The 17,972-nt window shown below is 35.5% G+C and overlaps 1 protein-coding gene across 10 annotated transcripts in view; it reads right to left on the reverse strand.

The window, feature by feature from the left end:
* Nucleotides 1–17,972, reverse strand: part of LOC129576030 (helicase domino) — a 28,793-nt gene that overhangs the window by 3,992 nt on the left and 6,829 nt on the right. For 6 of the 10 annotated variants that reach the window (XM_055460417.1, XM_055460416.1, XM_055460419.1 and 3 more), the window contains 18 exons: nt 16,457–17,152; nt 15,746–16,035; nt 15,369–15,438; nt 14,962–15,119; nt 14,436–14,570; nt 13,921–14,001; nt 13,452–13,810; nt 12,987–13,173; nt 10,202–12,706; nt 9,590–9,808; nt 4,580–4,615; nt 4,106–4,465; nt 1,294–2,040; nt 951–1,118; nt 782–886; nt 461–574; nt 320–379; nt 153–239 (listed from right to left, as the gene is read on the reverse strand). In XM_055460417.1, coding sequence (XP_055316392.1) covers nt 153–239; nt 320–379; nt 461–574; nt 782–886; nt 951–1,118; nt 1,294–2,040; nt 4,106–4,465; nt 4,580–4,615; nt 9,590–9,808; nt 10,202–12,706; nt 12,987–13,173; nt 13,452–13,810; nt 13,921–14,001; nt 14,436–14,570; nt 14,962–15,119; nt 15,369–15,438; nt 15,746–16,035; nt 16,457–17,152 — 6,377 coding nt within the window. Of the gene's footprint in view, nt 1–152; nt 241–319; nt 380–460; nt 575–781; nt 888–950; nt 1,119–1,293; nt 2,041–4,105; nt 4,466–4,579; nt 4,616–9,589; nt 9,809–10,201; nt 12,707–12,986; nt 13,174–13,451; nt 13,811–13,920; nt 14,002–14,435; nt 14,571–14,961; nt 15,120–15,368; nt 15,439–15,745; nt 16,036–16,456; nt 17,153–17,972 lie in introns of all 10 variants that reach the window. The other 4 variants (XM_055460414.1, XM_055460412.1, XM_055460415.1 and 1 more) reach the window with 3 other exon arrangements.

Below are 17,972 nucleotides of genomic sequence, written 5' to 3' on the forward strand. Positions count from 1 at the left end.
TATCAAACTAAATATGTATTGTATATTCTACAATTTTTGTGATATATTCATTTATACCATATATACGTCATTTAAATAGAATTTATAAAAATAATCGGTGATGAATTTGTCCGAAATTTCGTTTCGCATGTATGCAAACTCAATGTACCTACCTGTACAGGATGAAGTTGGGGAATTTGCTGCGTAGTTTGCGGCTGCACTGACTGAGTGGCTTGAGTTTGAACTTGAGTCTGTTGTTGCTATACGATTCGGAAATCAAATATATTAAATTAACAAATAATATTTTTTTGAATCGATGTGTGATGCTGTTATTGAATACCTGTTGTTGTTGTTGTTGTTGTTGTTGCTGCTGCTGTTGTTGAATGTGATGTTGAGTTTGCTAAGAGTTCAAGATGAAAAACAAAATTAAAACAAACGTTTTGTTATAGAATAATTGCGAAAATTCGATAAATATCTTTACCTGTGGCAATTGTTGTTGGGCCTGTGAAATGGGAACGTGCTGTACAGCATTCATGATATTTGTTGATTGCGGCGAAGCAGTCACCACTTTCACAATTTGCTGAGATTGCTGGTGCTAAATAGGAGATTAGGAATATGTTAGTTTTTGTCTCTTCCTCTTTTTATTTATCACTTTATTATAGTTAAATCTCGAATAATTTTCAATATTCTTTCTTAATTCCATTTATATATTGTTTTATTTTCATTTTTATTCGATTTAAATTTTGTTTGTTTAGTTGTAATGTATCATTAGAGTGGTATTCAGTTTCATATTAAAACATACATTTCCAGCGCGTGAAGCTTGAATAGAATGGGCTTGAACAATGGTTGCCACCGAAGGTAAAACTTGTGTTACGCTTCCAGGAACTTGTTGTTGTAGCTGTATCAACTGAAATAGAAGTCAGATTTAGAAACTTTAAATCAATAAGAAATTGATAAATTCGGTGACCAACCTGTTGTTGTTGTTGTTGTTGTTGTTGCTGTTGCTGCTGCTGTTGTTGTTGTTGTTGCTGCTGCTGCTGCTGTTGTTGTTGTTGTTGTTGTTGGCTAGCCGCTGTGGCTGGTATGTGGGCTGTTATTTTAGTTCCTTGCACCTGTTGAGTTTGAGCCGTTTGTATTTGCTGTAATTGATTTTGAAAAGTAATATGAATCCATTACAAATATTGATTCGAAATCAATATACAAAAATAAAAAAAAATCGAACCCAAAATATAAAGTTGAACAAAATAAATATTAAACGGGTTTCGCACTACATTTTTTCTACTTTTAAATTCCACGATTAAGTTTTTCTCTCACCAGTTGCTGTGTTGGCTGTTGAGCTGTTTGCGATTGAACTTGTTGCTGTTGTAGAACACCAACAGTTCGGTTGCGTTCTTTCATTTTTTCGGCTCGTCGTGCGGCTATTTCGACCGGACTTAACGGTTGATCGTAGTTTGTAACCCCAAATTCAGCCAGAACGGCGGCATGTTTTGGATTCTTCATCGATGGATTGACCAAAATCTGTTTGAGCTGTGGCGCTTTTTTCATGTAAGCCGCTTTGATGAAATCGAAATTTGTTTTCATCAATTTGGTAAATGAATTATTATTATCATTAATAAACAATTGTGATGTTCGTAATGCACGAATCGCTTTTGGTGGCGACAATGGTTTAGATGGATTCTTTGTTTTTTTTGGTTGTTTCTTGGTATTTTCAATTAGTTTTCCTTCTTCACGTGGCACAATGACCGCTTCGTACCGGTAACGACATTGTTTCGGTGTTCGATAGACACGTGATGTTTGATTCACAACATCTGCGACCAAATCCCAATTGGGCGTGTGGCCGGGAGAGAGAAGCATCAAATTTAATGGCAACCCTTGCATATTTTGAATTATATTCAATAGGACCATGTCCTCGTAAATCGCCCACTCAGCCATGTTCTCTGGTTCGACGAGTTGTTTCGTCTGAATCTGTGCCAATGGTTGAATTGTTTGCAAATTTTGCGGCCCACCGACTGCAACTTGTGTGGTTTGCAGCGCACCCGGTTGTGCTGGCTGTTGTGTAACCTAAAAATACGATGGAATTCGATATAAGATCATTTTTATGAAATAAAATTTGTTCTTTCTTTCTGATTAAAGCTGTCAACGGACAAAAATTTGTCCGTCCGTCATGGGGTAACGGTAACTATTTTTCTATGAAAAAAACATGTCTCCCATAGGAAATACGTGTAAAACCTTTTTCATTTTTAAAATTTTTAGAATCGTTTGGAACCGAAAATGGTTTGAATTATGCTTTGTTGTGTCAATTTGATCACGAATTTAATGATCTTTTTGTAAATTTGTGTGTTTCAAAATTCGCGAAAAATGGTTAAAATACAGGGAAATCAGTGGTAATTAGTTACCTTTACCAAGGACACATATGTCCATCGCGCCAAAAGCAATAAAAATTTAAAAGAATATTTTTCTGGAGAAAAGTTGATTATTTTAAGAAGGTAACGGACATTCCGCACAACATTTCAAATTTTCAGCTTTAAAAGTTGCACTGTTCAAATTCTCTCGATATGTGGACATCATTTCAAGTTTTGAAATAAAACTCTCAAAAATGGCTGGATTTCAATGATTAGATTTTTTTCCCCGTATGAAGAATTTTTGATATCAAATTTTGAATGACAAAAATTTTTGTTTCGAATTATTTAAACTCCGAAACGGATTCGATAAGTTCAGTTGGACCCTAAAACTCATTCAATCCATTAAACCATCATAAACGCGTGTATTTCAAAATTTTGTTGAAACTAATTTAAGTCAATTTTTTCCATAGGTGTTAATTTTTGTAATAATTATTCGTTTTTTTATTCACTTATTACTTTTGTCATATTTATTCATTTATTCGCGAATAAGAACGAATAATTATTCATTTATTCGTGAATAAGTTGTAATAGTTATTACTTCTTACAACTTCTTTTTCAATTTTCATTCATTTTCTTATTCGTTTCTTATTCACTTCTTATTCGTTTCATATATTATTCAATTTTTATTACATTTCTTATTCGTTTCTTGCATGAATAAATGAATAATTATTCGTTCTTATTCGCGAGTAAGAACGAATAACGAATAAATGAATAATCACATAAAATGAATAAGTAATAAAATCTTTTATTACTTATTATTTATTCGTTACACCTATGATTTTTTCCCAATATGAATGATCTTCGAACGACATCTTTCGAACGACAACATTTTTTGCTCTGCATATTTTAGCTATGGGATTGGTTTCAATGAGTTCAAGTAGACTCCAGATGCTCATTCAATTTATTAAACTATCAAAAATGGTCCGATTTAAAAATTTCGTTGAAAAAAATGTTGCATCGATTTTCTCCTTATAAGAAGGATTTTTGATTCCAACTTTTGATGGCAAATTTTTTTGTTCTCGATATATTAACTGCAGAATTGGTTTCATTGTTCAGATATACCCCAGACAGTCATTCAATTCGATGAACTAGCAAAAACGAGAAGATTTCAAAATTTCACTGAAAAAAATTTGAATTGATTTCTTCCCCAATATGGGAAATTTTCGTCATCGACTTTTGACTAACGAAATTTTTTGTTTTCAGTATTTTAGGGGTATGAATGGATTCATTGTGTTCAGTTGGACCATAGAAACTCATTCAGTTTTTAAAAGTATCAAAAATAACTGTATTTCAATTTTTCGTGAAAAAAAAAATTCAAGTCATTTTTGTACGGGAGCGAAATAAATCGAATTTCTAATTGCACATTTTTTTAATTCGCCAATTTAATCGATTCAAATGATTCAATCTTGCTCAATGGAATGCTATAAACTCATTCTAACCATAAAACAGCGTCTGTATAGACGATTTTGATTTTTTGTAAACAAACAATTTGGTATTTTTCGTTCTGAAACACAGAAGATTGAACAAAATTCCCACAAAAATTCCAAAAATTTTTAAAATATTAACTTATATACAATTTGTCTAAAGATATAGATAGAAGTGTAATTTTTGACAGTTATATTCAGTTTGACTTTTTTAGACACAGTTTCCGATTCCGAACAAAACCTTCATTCAAGAAAAAACTTTATTTACGAATATTTTAAAGACCCTTTGTCATAACTTACCTGATGTGTGGTCGTTTGTGGTTGCGGTAGTTGTTGTTTGATGGTTGTAATTTGAATTAGTGGTTTGAAATTCCCACGATAGCGTTGTGTTTTTAGATCACGACGCAACTTTGCCAGCGCTGGTGACGGTCGATCAAAAAGTGAGCGAGGAGGGAAATAGTTGTCCTCTTTCCGAATTTTGATCGGACGTCGACCATCTATGAGAAAACCGGCATCGGTACGAGTGCGTTTGACTTCCTTTTTCACATAAACCGGTGGCAATTCTGATTCAGGTATTGTCTCTTGTTCGTATAGGAAGCACAATGAATAGTCAATGTAAAGGTCAGAGTCGTCTTGTGGTGGTGTTGGCGGGCTCCAAAGCTAAATGAAAATGTTGCAAATATTTATATATTCCAATTTACATCCGATCCGAACGAAACTACTGATTTCGTTGATCGTTTCCCTTGTGTGAGTAGTGGAAGAGTTCAATCTTACCGGCATAAGTTCCATCGTGTTATCAGAAATCCATATCTACATCGGATTCAAGAAATTGTTGCGTACAAGCATAGTAGAGTAGATCAGATTTGTGTGTCGATATGTATGTGTATATGCATGTGTGAGCAAATTCAGTCAGAGTGGAGTGTGGGAGCAATGTGTCAGTTCAGTGTGTTTGAAAAGTGTTTTTCAATTTTTTTGGGAAGAGAGAAGAAAAATAGCATTTATTAGAATACAAATGTTTCGCTTGTTTTGTGATTGATTTCGATTTTGGAATTTAAAAAAAAATAGAAAAAAATGTTGGTCTTTTAATCTACTTATTATCAATGTTAAATGCTCGAGAACACCATTTTATATGTGTTCGGCTCTTGTTTTCGTGTGATATATAACGGAACGGGGAGAAACACATTCAGAAATTGTGGTAAAAAGATTTAATAACAAAACCAAAAACTGTTTTATCTGTCATCTATTCTGCCTTCGACTTAAAAAAAAAATGGTTTTATCTCGTTTTCGAGGCTGTTATGACCTGCGGCTGTGCTGTTTATGTTTGATTTCCATTTTATTTGTGTATTATTTTATCTATATCCGAGGCAAAGTGATCGCTGTTGGAATGGCAAATGGCTGTTTTAATTTCCTTTGCTTTTTAAAGAATGAATTCTACAGTTCATCAAAATCTGCGTGTGTGTGTGCGTGTAAACTTTTGATTTTTTAAATTGATTCTTGTTTGAATCACGACTTTGTTCATATGACGACAACTGTAAAATAGAAGCACTGCTTTTTTGTGTGTATTTCTGTATGTTAAGAGACACCTGCTCGTTCAGAGACATCAAAAGAATGATTATTCAAAAACAATGGAATGTCTACAGCAATTGTATTTACAGTTTTGCTATTTGATCAAATAAAAAAGAATTGATCGTTTTTGGGACATTCGAATCAACTCCAGCAAAATCAAAATTGAAAAAGAAAAGTCGACGTGCCATTTGCCCATTAAAAAGGTTAAGCCGAAATCGAGTGAGAATAATTTGCGTCCATAAAATGAAAGAAATCAAATTAGACGGAAGAAAGCGGCGAACAATTTAAGATTGAAAACGATTTCATGTCTACATTTGATGTGTACGAGTTACGCATCTTAATTTTGACCAACCATAATGTACTTTGGCACACACACATACAGTGCAAATGTCTTTTTCCTCATTCAAAACCGAACGTAAGTCACATCAATATCAAGAACAGAAAGTTTGGTTTGGTTTCGGTATGTGTCAAACATTTTTCATACTCGCGATCAAATCATGTGACGAAAACAAAAGCAACAAATATAAAATTTAATCTCTGTATGTTTTGGAGACTCATATTTTTTCATTTTCTATTAGTTAAATTTCTGCAGCACGTGACGCGGCGCGACGCAACAATACACTATTTAAGTGTAATCGTTAATTTCAATTTTTATTTAAATAGTTACGATTTCGGAATAGATTGAATCAATAAATCGTTTTTTCGGTTTTTCTATATAAAAAAGCAACAACAACAAAACAAACATTTGCAATTCCAAATAAATGCTCTTTTCAATGCCGTTGGTATAAATAAAACAACACAACATTTGGTTTGTTTTTTGTTTGTGTTAATTATATTATTTGAATTTTTTTCATTTTCATGTTTTTCTTTTCGATCATACATTATTTCCATTTGACATATGTAATCGAAATTAATGTCAATGTTTTTTTTTCACATATTTTTTCGGCTTCTTCAAGAGATTTCTTTTTTTCTTGTATGCCTTAATATTGAATGTACATTTTATAGCCTAATAGTTTTCCTTGTGTGTGTTTTATTTCTTTTACATTCATCTCATCTGTACTTTTTATAGTAGTTCGATAATCATTAGTCCTAGTTACTTTCAATACCAAATAGGAAACATGTCTAATGTCACAGATTTTTCTTTCATTTGTTTCCTATAGTGTGTATTATAAACAATGCTTAAATCCATTCAAAACCCATTTAGTCATCTGGATGTCTATCTAGAGTTATTAAGTAGTTGTTAGCTTTATATGATAATTTTATGATTCAATGAATTTAACCTAGAACATAAATTAATATCCGGTGTATTATCGCTACATTTGTTCTATGGTTGAAATGAATGCATTGGAAAATTGAATAAAAATGGGAGTGATTGTTTCAGATTCAATACCAGTTTTTCTTATAGTTTCTTCCAGCGAGCAATAAAATTGTATTGCTGTGATTTCTGTATAAAACTGGTTTTCGTTACAAATATTCAAAATGCAGTCCTAGATGATGCTATATACACCGCAGAACCAAAGCCAATTCGTGGCAAACGACTTTCAAACAATATGCAATTGTTGAAACAGCAACAGAGCAGCTGGAAAAGTTGAACACAATCTAAACTTTGAATCGTTTGAAAGTTACAACTCAAATTCAATGATTCGACTAATTTCAATCGCAAAATGAATTAGTTCGCTTAAATTTGAAAGCGCATTCGATCTTTGTACATTTCCCACGAAAATCTTCCAAATTTTTATGCAATGATTATGCCATACGGTAACAATTTATAGATCAAACTGTTTCTGTGCAAACATTATAATTTAATTCGTTCAATTTGAATCATTTTCTAAGGATATATGGTGCCACAACTTATGTTCGAGACAAAATTATGTTATTCTCGGCAAAAATTAAAAGTTGATATTTCTTTTGTGTTTATTTTTTTAGAGCAAGTTTGACTTTTTTTAAACGAGTATGAATAGCGCAGACCTCCGAATACATACAAACACTTGTTCGTTCGTTCGTTTGTAGAGATTAAAGATTTTTCTTTCATTCGTTCGTTCTTTCGAAAACATATCTACGAACGTACAAATGTCCATAGCCAACACTACGCAAATTCGCTAAAAGATCATTTTGCTTTTGAAGCATGGCAACTACGTGCCTCAAGTAAAACTTAAAGACGGCCAGTTAATTGAATGAAAAACGTCGGCGAAATCGAATAAGTCACTCGATAATAATATATAATTTCAAAGAATGACAACCATTTTCTGGGTTATTTTGCCTTATTTCAACTTGACACGATTGTGACTTTTTTCAATAGATGGCGCTGTATGCGTCACATGTAAATACCATAGATAATCTATGAAAAACTTTGGACTTTCATTGATTTTTGGGTTTTTTCAATAGATGGACTTATAAATTTCACGTACAAATATCATGAAAAGTTCAAATAGGGCAAAGCTGGTAGTCATTCTTTGTTAACGTCAATGTATGACTTCCTTCAGAGAGTTCACTCTGGTCCTAGCTTAAGTTGAAAACAAAATCATTTGGCATGGTACATAAATTAAAACTGTAGTTGAAATGCTCTATCGGTTTTGCGTAAAATTTTCGTACACAATTTTGCGTCAGATGGTTCGTTTTTATCTCATCGAATTTGCCGTATACAGTTCACGGAATATTTCATATGGACTCTGAACGTAATTTTTATTCATCTTTTGATTAATATTTGTTTTTCTTCAGAAAAAATCGCCCCTTTTTCATTTTCACCTAACTTCGGTTTGATTATTATATAAATGAAACAAACAACGAACAAATGAAAAAATAAAATAACCAATTTTTACATTTGGTATTGGACATTTTGCCTGTGAGAAAAAGCATCATAAATAATTTTTCCACATTGTTTTTTTATCTTCTTGCAAATGTACTAGGTCGAATTTGAAAGTCGTTTGGAGCACATAAATAGATACAGTACGATCGAGAAACTGTTTTCAATGTATTTAACTAGGTTTTTGATTTAAGTCGTGCTTTTTGTTGCTGTATTTCACAATCATGCTTGTTGAGAACAACCTTGGGTGTTCGGTTCAGATCGAAGTGTGAAATATGATTTTTGGCATTTGGACCAATCGATGTTTTCGTGGCAACTGGCTTTTCAATTTTAACCGATTTTACTAATGGCAGGCTTTTTCTCATACGTGCGTTTTCGTTGACCGGATCGTTGTCAGGTTTTGAAAAACAATCACTGATTTTTGATTGCTTCATGACCATTGTTTCTGGAGTATTTGCGGCTTTTGTAATGTTATCATTATCTTCGGTGTCGTTTTCATTGATGTCCTCGGCCGAACTGCCGTTTGTTTCGCATGTTTCATTTTCATTGGCACAGCCTGAGTTCGAAATGAGCGAAGTGATTTTTGAGCCAGTCGTTTTGTTGTGACTGCGTTTTGCACAGAGTTCTGGTAGATTTTGGCTTTTATCAAGAGTCCACAAATCGATTTTAATGCGACCATGTGAGCGTGTACTGCGAGGACTATTAATATCGATTTGATGATTTTTGTCGAGACTAATTTTATTAAGTGTGGTGTTCAGACTATTTTCCTTAGATGCGTCGGCATCGGTTTCATCAAATGACATCATTGACATATCAGATTGCATCAACGTCGATTCGTTTTCGTTGTCTTCATTATTATCATCATCATCTCCGTCAACGTCATCATCGGCAATCTCTTCATCTGATTCTTGTGGGTCAGTTGAATCGACCATTACATCTAAACTACATTCACTATCATCAAAATCTTCTGAATGCCGTTGTTCACTACATTCACTTTGTTCAGCCGTTGCGTCATAGTCATTTTTCAGCAGTTTTGAATGATTTATGGCAATGCCATTGTTCTTATTTAGCTCAATTAATGGTTCGTCATCACTTGATATATTTGCATCATCACTTCGCTTTGGTTGCTTATTTGATCGTGTGCTTATCCGCACCGAATTCGTTCCTTTTGCGCCAGCCATCTGTGTTTTCTTTATTGTTGAATTACTTTGCGCCAAACTACTTATCGGCTTCGAATTATTCCGCAATGCTCGACGTGGACCTAACGTTTTTTGCGCTACTGTTCTAATTGGCTTTCTTGCTGTCATCCTACCTTTAACTCTCTTACTTTTAACAACGCCATGTCGATCGCTTTGTTTTACTTTCAACAATCTACGATTAACGGGATTACTTTTATTAAATTTATTATTATTAACCTGATTTTGTGCATCCTCGCGTGAGTATGTCAACATATCATCTTCGTCGGCGGCCCGTTTTTCATCTTCTTCTTCCTTTTTAATTGCAGCCAAACGATTTGCTTCCCACTCACGTTTCTGTTGTTCGATTTCTGCTTCAGCAGCGCGCAGCTGCTCAGCGGTCCAAGAACCTCCCGTTTCCTCGACGAAACGCATTGCATACAGTTCAATGGGATTCAACTGTTCAGGAATAGTTTTGGGGGAAAGCAATGAATTCACAATAATTAAAATTTGCGATAAAAGTGTATCCAAGTTGTCTTTTGAATTTTTTTTTGCACACATATTTTGGAATGTAAGACTTTGAGTGATATAATTTGGTTATTGGTGTGACACCAAACTATGTCTGAGAGCCTGCATTATTCTAGCATTTTTGCAAACTGAAAATTTAAAGCAAACCGTTTCCAGTTTAATCAAAAAATGCGTATACAGAATAGTTTTTTTCCAATCTTTTTCATTGTAATTTTGAGGAATTGCAGCTGTTGCATTTTTGAAACAGTCAATTTTTCAGGCCATTGGAAAGGAACATTGAAATAATCAACATACTAAAGTAAATTGAAATTCATAAAAATATACCTGTTTCACGAGATTTTCCACCTCTTGTTCAGCTTTGCTCAACTCCGGTGGTTTGTTTTCAATGTCGTCGATTGGAATGCTTTCGTCAAATTCCGCCAAATCCGCGGCCGCTTCAGCGCTGGCCGTTTTAGCTGCTTGTACGTCTTGCTCATCTTCGGCGGCAGCAAGTGCTGATTCAAATGCACCAAGGGCGCATCGATCGTCGGATCCAGTGGTCGTGTTTGGTGCCGATGATGAAGTATTTGGTATGGCACCCAAATTTTCTTGCAATCGGCTTCGTCGATCCAGATCTCTGTCCAATACTTCGGCCAATCGGTCGGATGCATTCTCTTCGGTATTATTAACATTGAAAAGATCTTGGATAGATGAACTCTTGAAGTACGCCGTTGTAAAGTTACCACCTTCAATAGCCAAATCTCCAAGTAGACGCTTTTGATTGGCTTTCTTCAGAATGTTTTCCTCGATCGTTTTCTCACTGACCAAACGATAGATATGTACGTCACGCGTTTGGCCAATTCGATGGCATCGATCTTGTGCTTGTGCATCCATTGTTGGATTCCAGTCCGAGTCATAAAATATCACAGTATCAGCTCCGGTCAAATTAATACCAACACCGCCGGAACGTGTTGATAGAATAAATGCAAAAATTCGTTTATCATTGTTGAAACGGTCCATGAGAATTTGTCGCTGCTCGACTTTCGTTGTGCCATCCAATCGTAAGTAGATGTGGCCATGGTAATTGAGAAATGCTTCGAGTACGTCAAGCATGCGTGTCATTTGGGTAAAAATTAGCACACGATGTTGATTGTCTTTGAGTTCACGCAGTAAACGATCGAGTGTTTGCAGTTTCCCGCAATCGTACTGAATGAGCCGTGGATCTGGAAATTGTGTTGACATGGCCGACACAATCGGATGAAGTAGGGCCATTTTTGGTGATAATTCCGTGGTGAAGATCCGTTCTCGTTCGCGCTCTTCGTTGAGCTTTGATGGATGAGGATGGGATAGCTGAAGAGTGGGCATTGGTGCCGATACTCTCGGTACAAAAAGTACAAAATTCTTGAAAATATCATTGAGTTCATCAGTTCGCTGGACAATCGTTTTAATGCAACTGTTAACGCTCCAGTTTTCATCATTGTACATTGCTTCCATGCAATTGATGTAACCAGTGCTTAGCCATGATACGAATTTCGGACGATCGGCGGTGCCATTGAGAAGTTTTGTCACAGATTCCCTGAGATCTGAACCGTACATCGGTGTTGCAGAACATCGACGTCGATTCATTTTAGCCAAAAATTGTAGCTTATGTTTACGCCGTTTCTTCAGCATCTCTTCCGTTTCGACGATTCCAAATTCTAAATCGGTATCGTCGGTATTCTCCTTTTGTTCGGCATCTATTTTTGGCTCGACACCACTTGCCATCGCATACGAATGGGTTTTCAATTGTTTGGCCAATGTGGTTGACAGCTGTAGTGAACTGCTAATACTGCTATTGCTACTGGAAGCAGTCATCGATGGTGATGATACCTTGACGATTGGTTTAGCTATCGCTGTTGATCGGACGATTCTTGGCTGTTGAGTTTGTGGTGTTAGTGCTGTGCTGCGAACGACTGTTAATCGTTGGCCGGTAGGTGTTACCATGGTTGTTCCATTATTAGCCGGTGCTAAAATGAGCTGACGACCACTGCTCGTTTGGAAAATTTGCATGGATGCGGTTGAGCCAGGCGTTCGAATACTAGGTTCGATGCGCTTTCGTAAACCAACAATCGTTTGCGTTTGGCCCATTGGAGTCGATGCGGTTAACGGTGGCAGTGTTATTATTTGGCTACCACTTCTAATACTATTGCTGCAAACGGATAAGGTCGCATTTCTATTACTATTGTTGGTACTAACTAGTAAGTTAACGGGGATAATTTTTGTTCCTTCAGTCTTCATGGCAGGACTTGTGCCAACCTTCACCCCAGTGCTGTACGTACTAATGTTGTTGGATACAGTTGTTTCGCGAATTCGCATAAACATTTTAAACTGACCTTCTGGACACTTTGGTGGCGGAAAAGGTGCCGTATCAATTTCTTCAATTAGTTTGCGCGGTGTTTGAGTTTTTCGCGAAAAATACGCAACATATGCACTTAAACATTGTTCCAATTGAACTAGCACGAGGTTCAAAGAATTTAAGTCGATTTGAGTGAATGGATCGTAGTCGCAGATTTTTGAAACGATGGACGCCGTATGTACATTGATGCCATCCATGCGAAACGGCGAAACCGTTGGTCGTGTTTCAAACATATTCGGATGATTGCATACTTTTCGCAGCTGCATCAACACATTGATAACACTCAACAAATTACCGGAAGCCAATGTTTCACGAGTATTTGCTCGGCTCATGAAATCGTCATACAAATATCGTTGACGCTTCGACAGTCGACACATTACGACATGTTCATACTTTTTCGGCATTTGCTTCTCCACTTCACACTTCAACCTCCGTAGCAAAAATGGCCGCAAAACCTGTCAAAATGAATAAAAGAAGAAATGATAGAAACAAATTTTGACATTATTTTGTATAAAATACATAAGACATCATTGGGCTGTGTAACTGTTTTTATCAGTGAAAATATTGCGAGAATTTGGAAAAAGAATACTATCATATAGAAATCTGCATTCTAAAGCTGGTATTTCGCGTTAAACAAGTTTAATCTAGCACCTTTGCAAATGTTCAAAGTCTAGTTAAATTATAACTGTGAACAGATTGAAAGTGCAATTTTCCGTCATCACTTCAAATACGTACCTTGTGCAAACGTTTGATAATGGAATCGTTGTACTCAGAATTACCCTCAATCATGCCGGTCATTGGGTTTGAGAACCACTCCTTGAACTCGCGATGCGATTGGAACACATGTGGCATCAAGAAATGCATTAACGACCATAGTTCCATCAAGTTATTTTGTAATGGTGTGCCCGTTAATAGCAAACGTCTGTAAACACAAATGAATGTTTGTTGAAATGAATTTCGCCAATCTTTCAAAAATTGACATAAAAAGTGAGTGGTGATTGCTTTGAAAAAAAAAAGAATTTAATCAGACAAATGCCTCGTGCAGATTCATCCGAAGGAATGCTCACGCTCTCAAAGATAGAGAACCAGAACTGATTCAGCAGGTTGGTAGAAGTGGTAACATCATTAAACTCTTTCTCATGTATAAACAATTTAGAATTGAAATTCCAAACTTATTTTAGAAATAAATAAAATACTTACTGTTCTGTTTGGAAGTTCAATAGGAGTTGCCATCGCTGTGATTTGAAATTTTTGATATTCTGAGCTTCATCCAAAATCAAATATTTCCACTTTTTTCGTCGGAAACTTTGATGATCCTGTATAACCAATTTGTATGAAGTGATACACACATGAAAAGCGTTCACTTTCGTCCAGCCAATACGCTTTTGTTTACGTTCCTTTTGGGAGCCATAGTATGTCAAGATCTTGAAACCGGGACACCACTTTTTAAACTCCATTTCCCAATTGAGCATCACTGATGATGGTACCACTATCAAATGAGGTCCCCAATTCCCTTTAACACATGCCAAATGCGCGAGCAACGAGATGGTTTGAATGGTCTACAAAAAATACAAAAATATGATTCAGCATTCGATCAAAGTTGGATAATTTGAATTTAAATAATTTCGACACTTAATGATGATGATCAAAAGAAATCGATGGGATTTACCTTTCCAAGACCCATTTCATCGGCAAGGATGCCATTCAATTTTCGATCGTGCATTGTCACCAACCAATCTAGACCGATATGCTGTAAATAGTGTATCAGTAGTAAAATATTTCTATTTTTTTTTATTAAATCCTAATTTCAAAACCAGGAGATCATAAAACTGTCAGACAAATGCCTCGTACGAATTCATCCAAATTTGTTTAATTACAATCACAAAAATAGTGATAGCAAGTAGAGTTCAGATGGTCGGTAAAAGGGTAATCATCATAAAGTTTGTTTTCGTTTTAGTTTTAAATTTAATTAACATAAATTTATTATTATAAGCCAAGTTTAAAGTAAAATAAAAAAGCCTTGTTTTTGAAATGTCAAAGCTGGAGACTAATTTCAATATGCAATCATAACGTAATTGTTATTGTTTCGAGGGTAAACTTTCAACTTTTTCTATGTAAATTTATCTGTTTTTTTTATCACAACGACATTTTTCATCTAGAAAAAATTCGATACATTTCACCAACCTGGTATTCACGTAAGGTGTGACGCAGTAAAAATGGTACGGGTGTCACGACATTTGTTGAGGATAATGTGTTTCCTTTTGGCTGAATGCTCTCAGCTATTGCTGCAGCATCGTTTATGAGATCATCTTTATCCGCCTATAAAATAATCAAAATTGGTTTTATCGTTTGAAGATATACTCAAATTGAGTAACTCAAAAGAGTTTGAATTAAATAAAATTTGTTGTCGCAATAATTTTCTCGTCAATTCTTATCGCTCTAAAATTCACGTATGAAACATACACAAATGAGTGATGCGAGTCGGACAAGAAACCATTGGGATCGCGTTAGTTTTACTCTGTGCATAATAGCGTACTTTAGTTGACATGAGGGGCATACAAAATAGTTACACGCAGAACGCATAAAATATGCTACTGGTCGAAAAAAGTGATTGTTATGCACAATTACATCGTAGAATCTGTCAAATATTCTGTTGAAGTCATAGATTTGGTGTGATTTGTGTGGTTTGGTATTTAACAAGAGATTTTACCTGAGATTGCTTATTTTCATCCTCTTCCAGGAGGCTTTTCAAGCCAAAGTCTTTGTTTTCTTCATCAACCATCTCTTCGTCTCCATCATTATCACTGAACTCTTCACTATCTTCGTCCTCATCATCATCGTCTTCATCGTCGTCCTCAACGGTTGTCGCTATATGATTACCAGTATAAATGAGAGTTATTTAATTTTCTTTGAACTGTCTAGTTAACAATGTGAAAGAAATGTTTGTGTAGAAAATTCAGACAAATGCCTCGTTCGATTTCATCCAAAATGCAGTGCAAGGTCTCAAAAATAGAGTTCAAGCACTAGGTTCAGCAGGTTGGTAGGAGTTTTAACATCATTTCAATTATTTTAATATATTTGAAGAAAAAAGAACGCAAATAAAATCAAATCACTTACAATCATCGTCTGAGTCCAGTTCCATACGCTCGATTTTTCGTTTCGAAGTGTAACGCTTGCTGCTCGCTTCCTGCAAAATTAAACCATTTTCGCATTAAGTTTTAACATACACCCAACATATTTTTCTATAACATTTTCTAGTTTGTCAAAAACTTGTAACTGTCAGAATACGCTGACGCTTCCACTCTACGCTATTATTCTGCGCTTCATGCTTAAAATATTCCTTCAACTTTGTATCAAACTGTGTATAAAATAAGCGTAAGCATGAAAATGGTATAAACGTAGCGTGCGCAAGGAATACACGCCGTACATTTTAGCGAACTTTTTTAACTATAAAAATTGGAATAAAACTTCTATTTGGAAGAAGTTTAACTTACATTTGATTCTTCCTCAGCCTTAAGTTCAGTGATATTTCCACGTCTTCTGGATGCCAAACGTTTTGGTGCCTCCTGATTTGTATCATCATCGTCATTCTCAACTTCGCACAAAATTATTTTATCGCGATTTTTCAAGTAATCGGATAAAAAGTCTAAATCGTCCAAATCCATTTCGGATTCTTTTTTTAAGGCGGCTATTTCGGCTTTTGTATCGGTTGCTTGTTCTTCCTCTTCTTTGGCAATAGTTTCTTCGTCATCATCGGATAATGCATTCCCAGGCAAAAACTCGTCTGAAATATTATAAGAACATTTTCAATGTTAACATGTTTCAATTAGGAAATAATACCATATACAATTTTCAATTGAAAACGATATTGTCAGACAAATGCCTCGTGCAGATTCATCCAAAAAAAAATGTTCATCCTCAAAGATAGAGGATGAATATCGATTCAGCGGGATGGTAGAAGTGGTAACATCATTCGTGTTCTCTTTTGATTAGTATATTTTTTTGGAAAGTGTTAAAACAAAAATTGAATCGGTAAGAATAATCTTGACCTGCCAAATGGAGTGAAAATAAATGTGAAACATAGAGTTTTTTTTTATATGGAGTAGTTATTGTAAAGTCCATATAAAAAAAACTCTATGTTTCACATTTATTTTCACTCAATTTGGAAGGTCAAGATTATTCTTACCGATTCAATTGGAACTCACCGTCTGATGCTACATCTCTTCGTGGTGATGATCTTCGGCTGGAGTTAAGACTAACGGCGGTGGATGTGTTGGCAGTGTCGGTAAGAGATTTATTCATACCGACAGCCAGTTGTTGTGAATATTTTTCCGTTTGATCAACAATAAAACTTAAATGCTGATCCAACGCTTTTTTCCGTTTCTCTTTTATTTTAGTCTCTTGTTTGAACTCCACTAATTTTTCGACATTCGACCAAAAGATTTTGATTTCCTTCGCAATGAAGCCGGCGATACGTTTCAATTGCAGCTCCTTGGCCTTTTCGGCTTTTTGTGCTGCCAATGCTTTATCGCTAAAATACTTTTGTACCATACGCGCGCATTTTTTAGCAGCCGCTTTTTTCCATTTTCGTTCTTGGGCAAAGTCGGCAGCTAGCCAAACCATTTCTTCGAGCAAATAATCCCAGTGCGCTTTGGGTCGTTGTGGCTCTTGTAACTTTGGCAAACGTTTTTCTGTCCACAATCCTTCACGCTGCAATTCCGATATCCTCTGCATGACAGATGCCTCTTGACGTACCTTCATAAATTGTTCCTGTGGCCCATTGCTACTACCAGCAGTAGCGTTTGTTGTTTGTTGAGTATTCGTAGGCGTTGACAATGAATATGTTTTCTTTGTTTCGGCTATACTTCGTTTTGGCGTATCAGGTACTAACGGTGTTCCACCTGCAAAACACATTTATGAACATACCAATCAGTACAAAAATCCATTAATGAAAAAAATTCCAAAGTTCGAAAATAAAGTAAAATTCGTTCAATAAAAATAAAGACATTATAATATGAATTTTTGCGCGGTTGTTACGATTTTCAACAAGATTATTTATGTATGTTAGGGGGTTTTTCATGATCTGAACAAGAGAAATGGTTCTGCATCAATTACAAAAAATGTCTAATTTGAATACATGTTTTCGTGTTTTCGGAACGCTACCCAGCATCTGTAAAATTCAAACGTTTGAAATGACAACCATTCCGACTACTCTGTGTCAATCGAAGTGTAAACAAACTTCTTACAAGAATTTCGATTTGTGTATTGGTTTCACATTAGGCGTTTGATTTTGGGACCATTTTCGCAAATAATTTACCAATTGTATTTTGATGGTGTATTTAGTTTTAAGCCAATTAAGTTAACTTTTTTTTTGTTAAGTAGTTTTTCATTATGGCCCGTGGAGCCCGTGGAGCCCGTGGAGCCCGTGGAGCTCGCGGAAATGGAAGTGAGGAGAGGTTATCAACAGTGAAATTGGAACTAACAACCATCATCCAAGAACCGTATCGACTGATTTTGACAACAGTGATTGGGGAAATGGGCGTCATGGCAACGCTAATCTCAATCCTAACATCGCTCCATTTCCTATATCTGGCAAGTTTTTTCTACATTTTGGATTGTTTCGCCACATACATTGTACGATCATCTTGACCCGTCCGTATGCGAACGGTGCAGTGCGACTGCTTCTTCTTCTTAACTAACACATCTATACATATAAGTCGC

The sequence above is a fragment of the Sitodiplosis mosellana genome, unplaced genomic scaffold, assembly GCF_009176505.1.
Source record: "Sitodiplosis mosellana isolate CC-2019 unplaced genomic scaffold, AAFC_SMos_1.0 Smas_scaffold_6170, whole genome shotgun sequence".
NCBI lineage: Eukaryota > Metazoa > Arthropoda > Insecta > Diptera > Cecidomyiidae > Sitodiplosis > Sitodiplosis mosellana.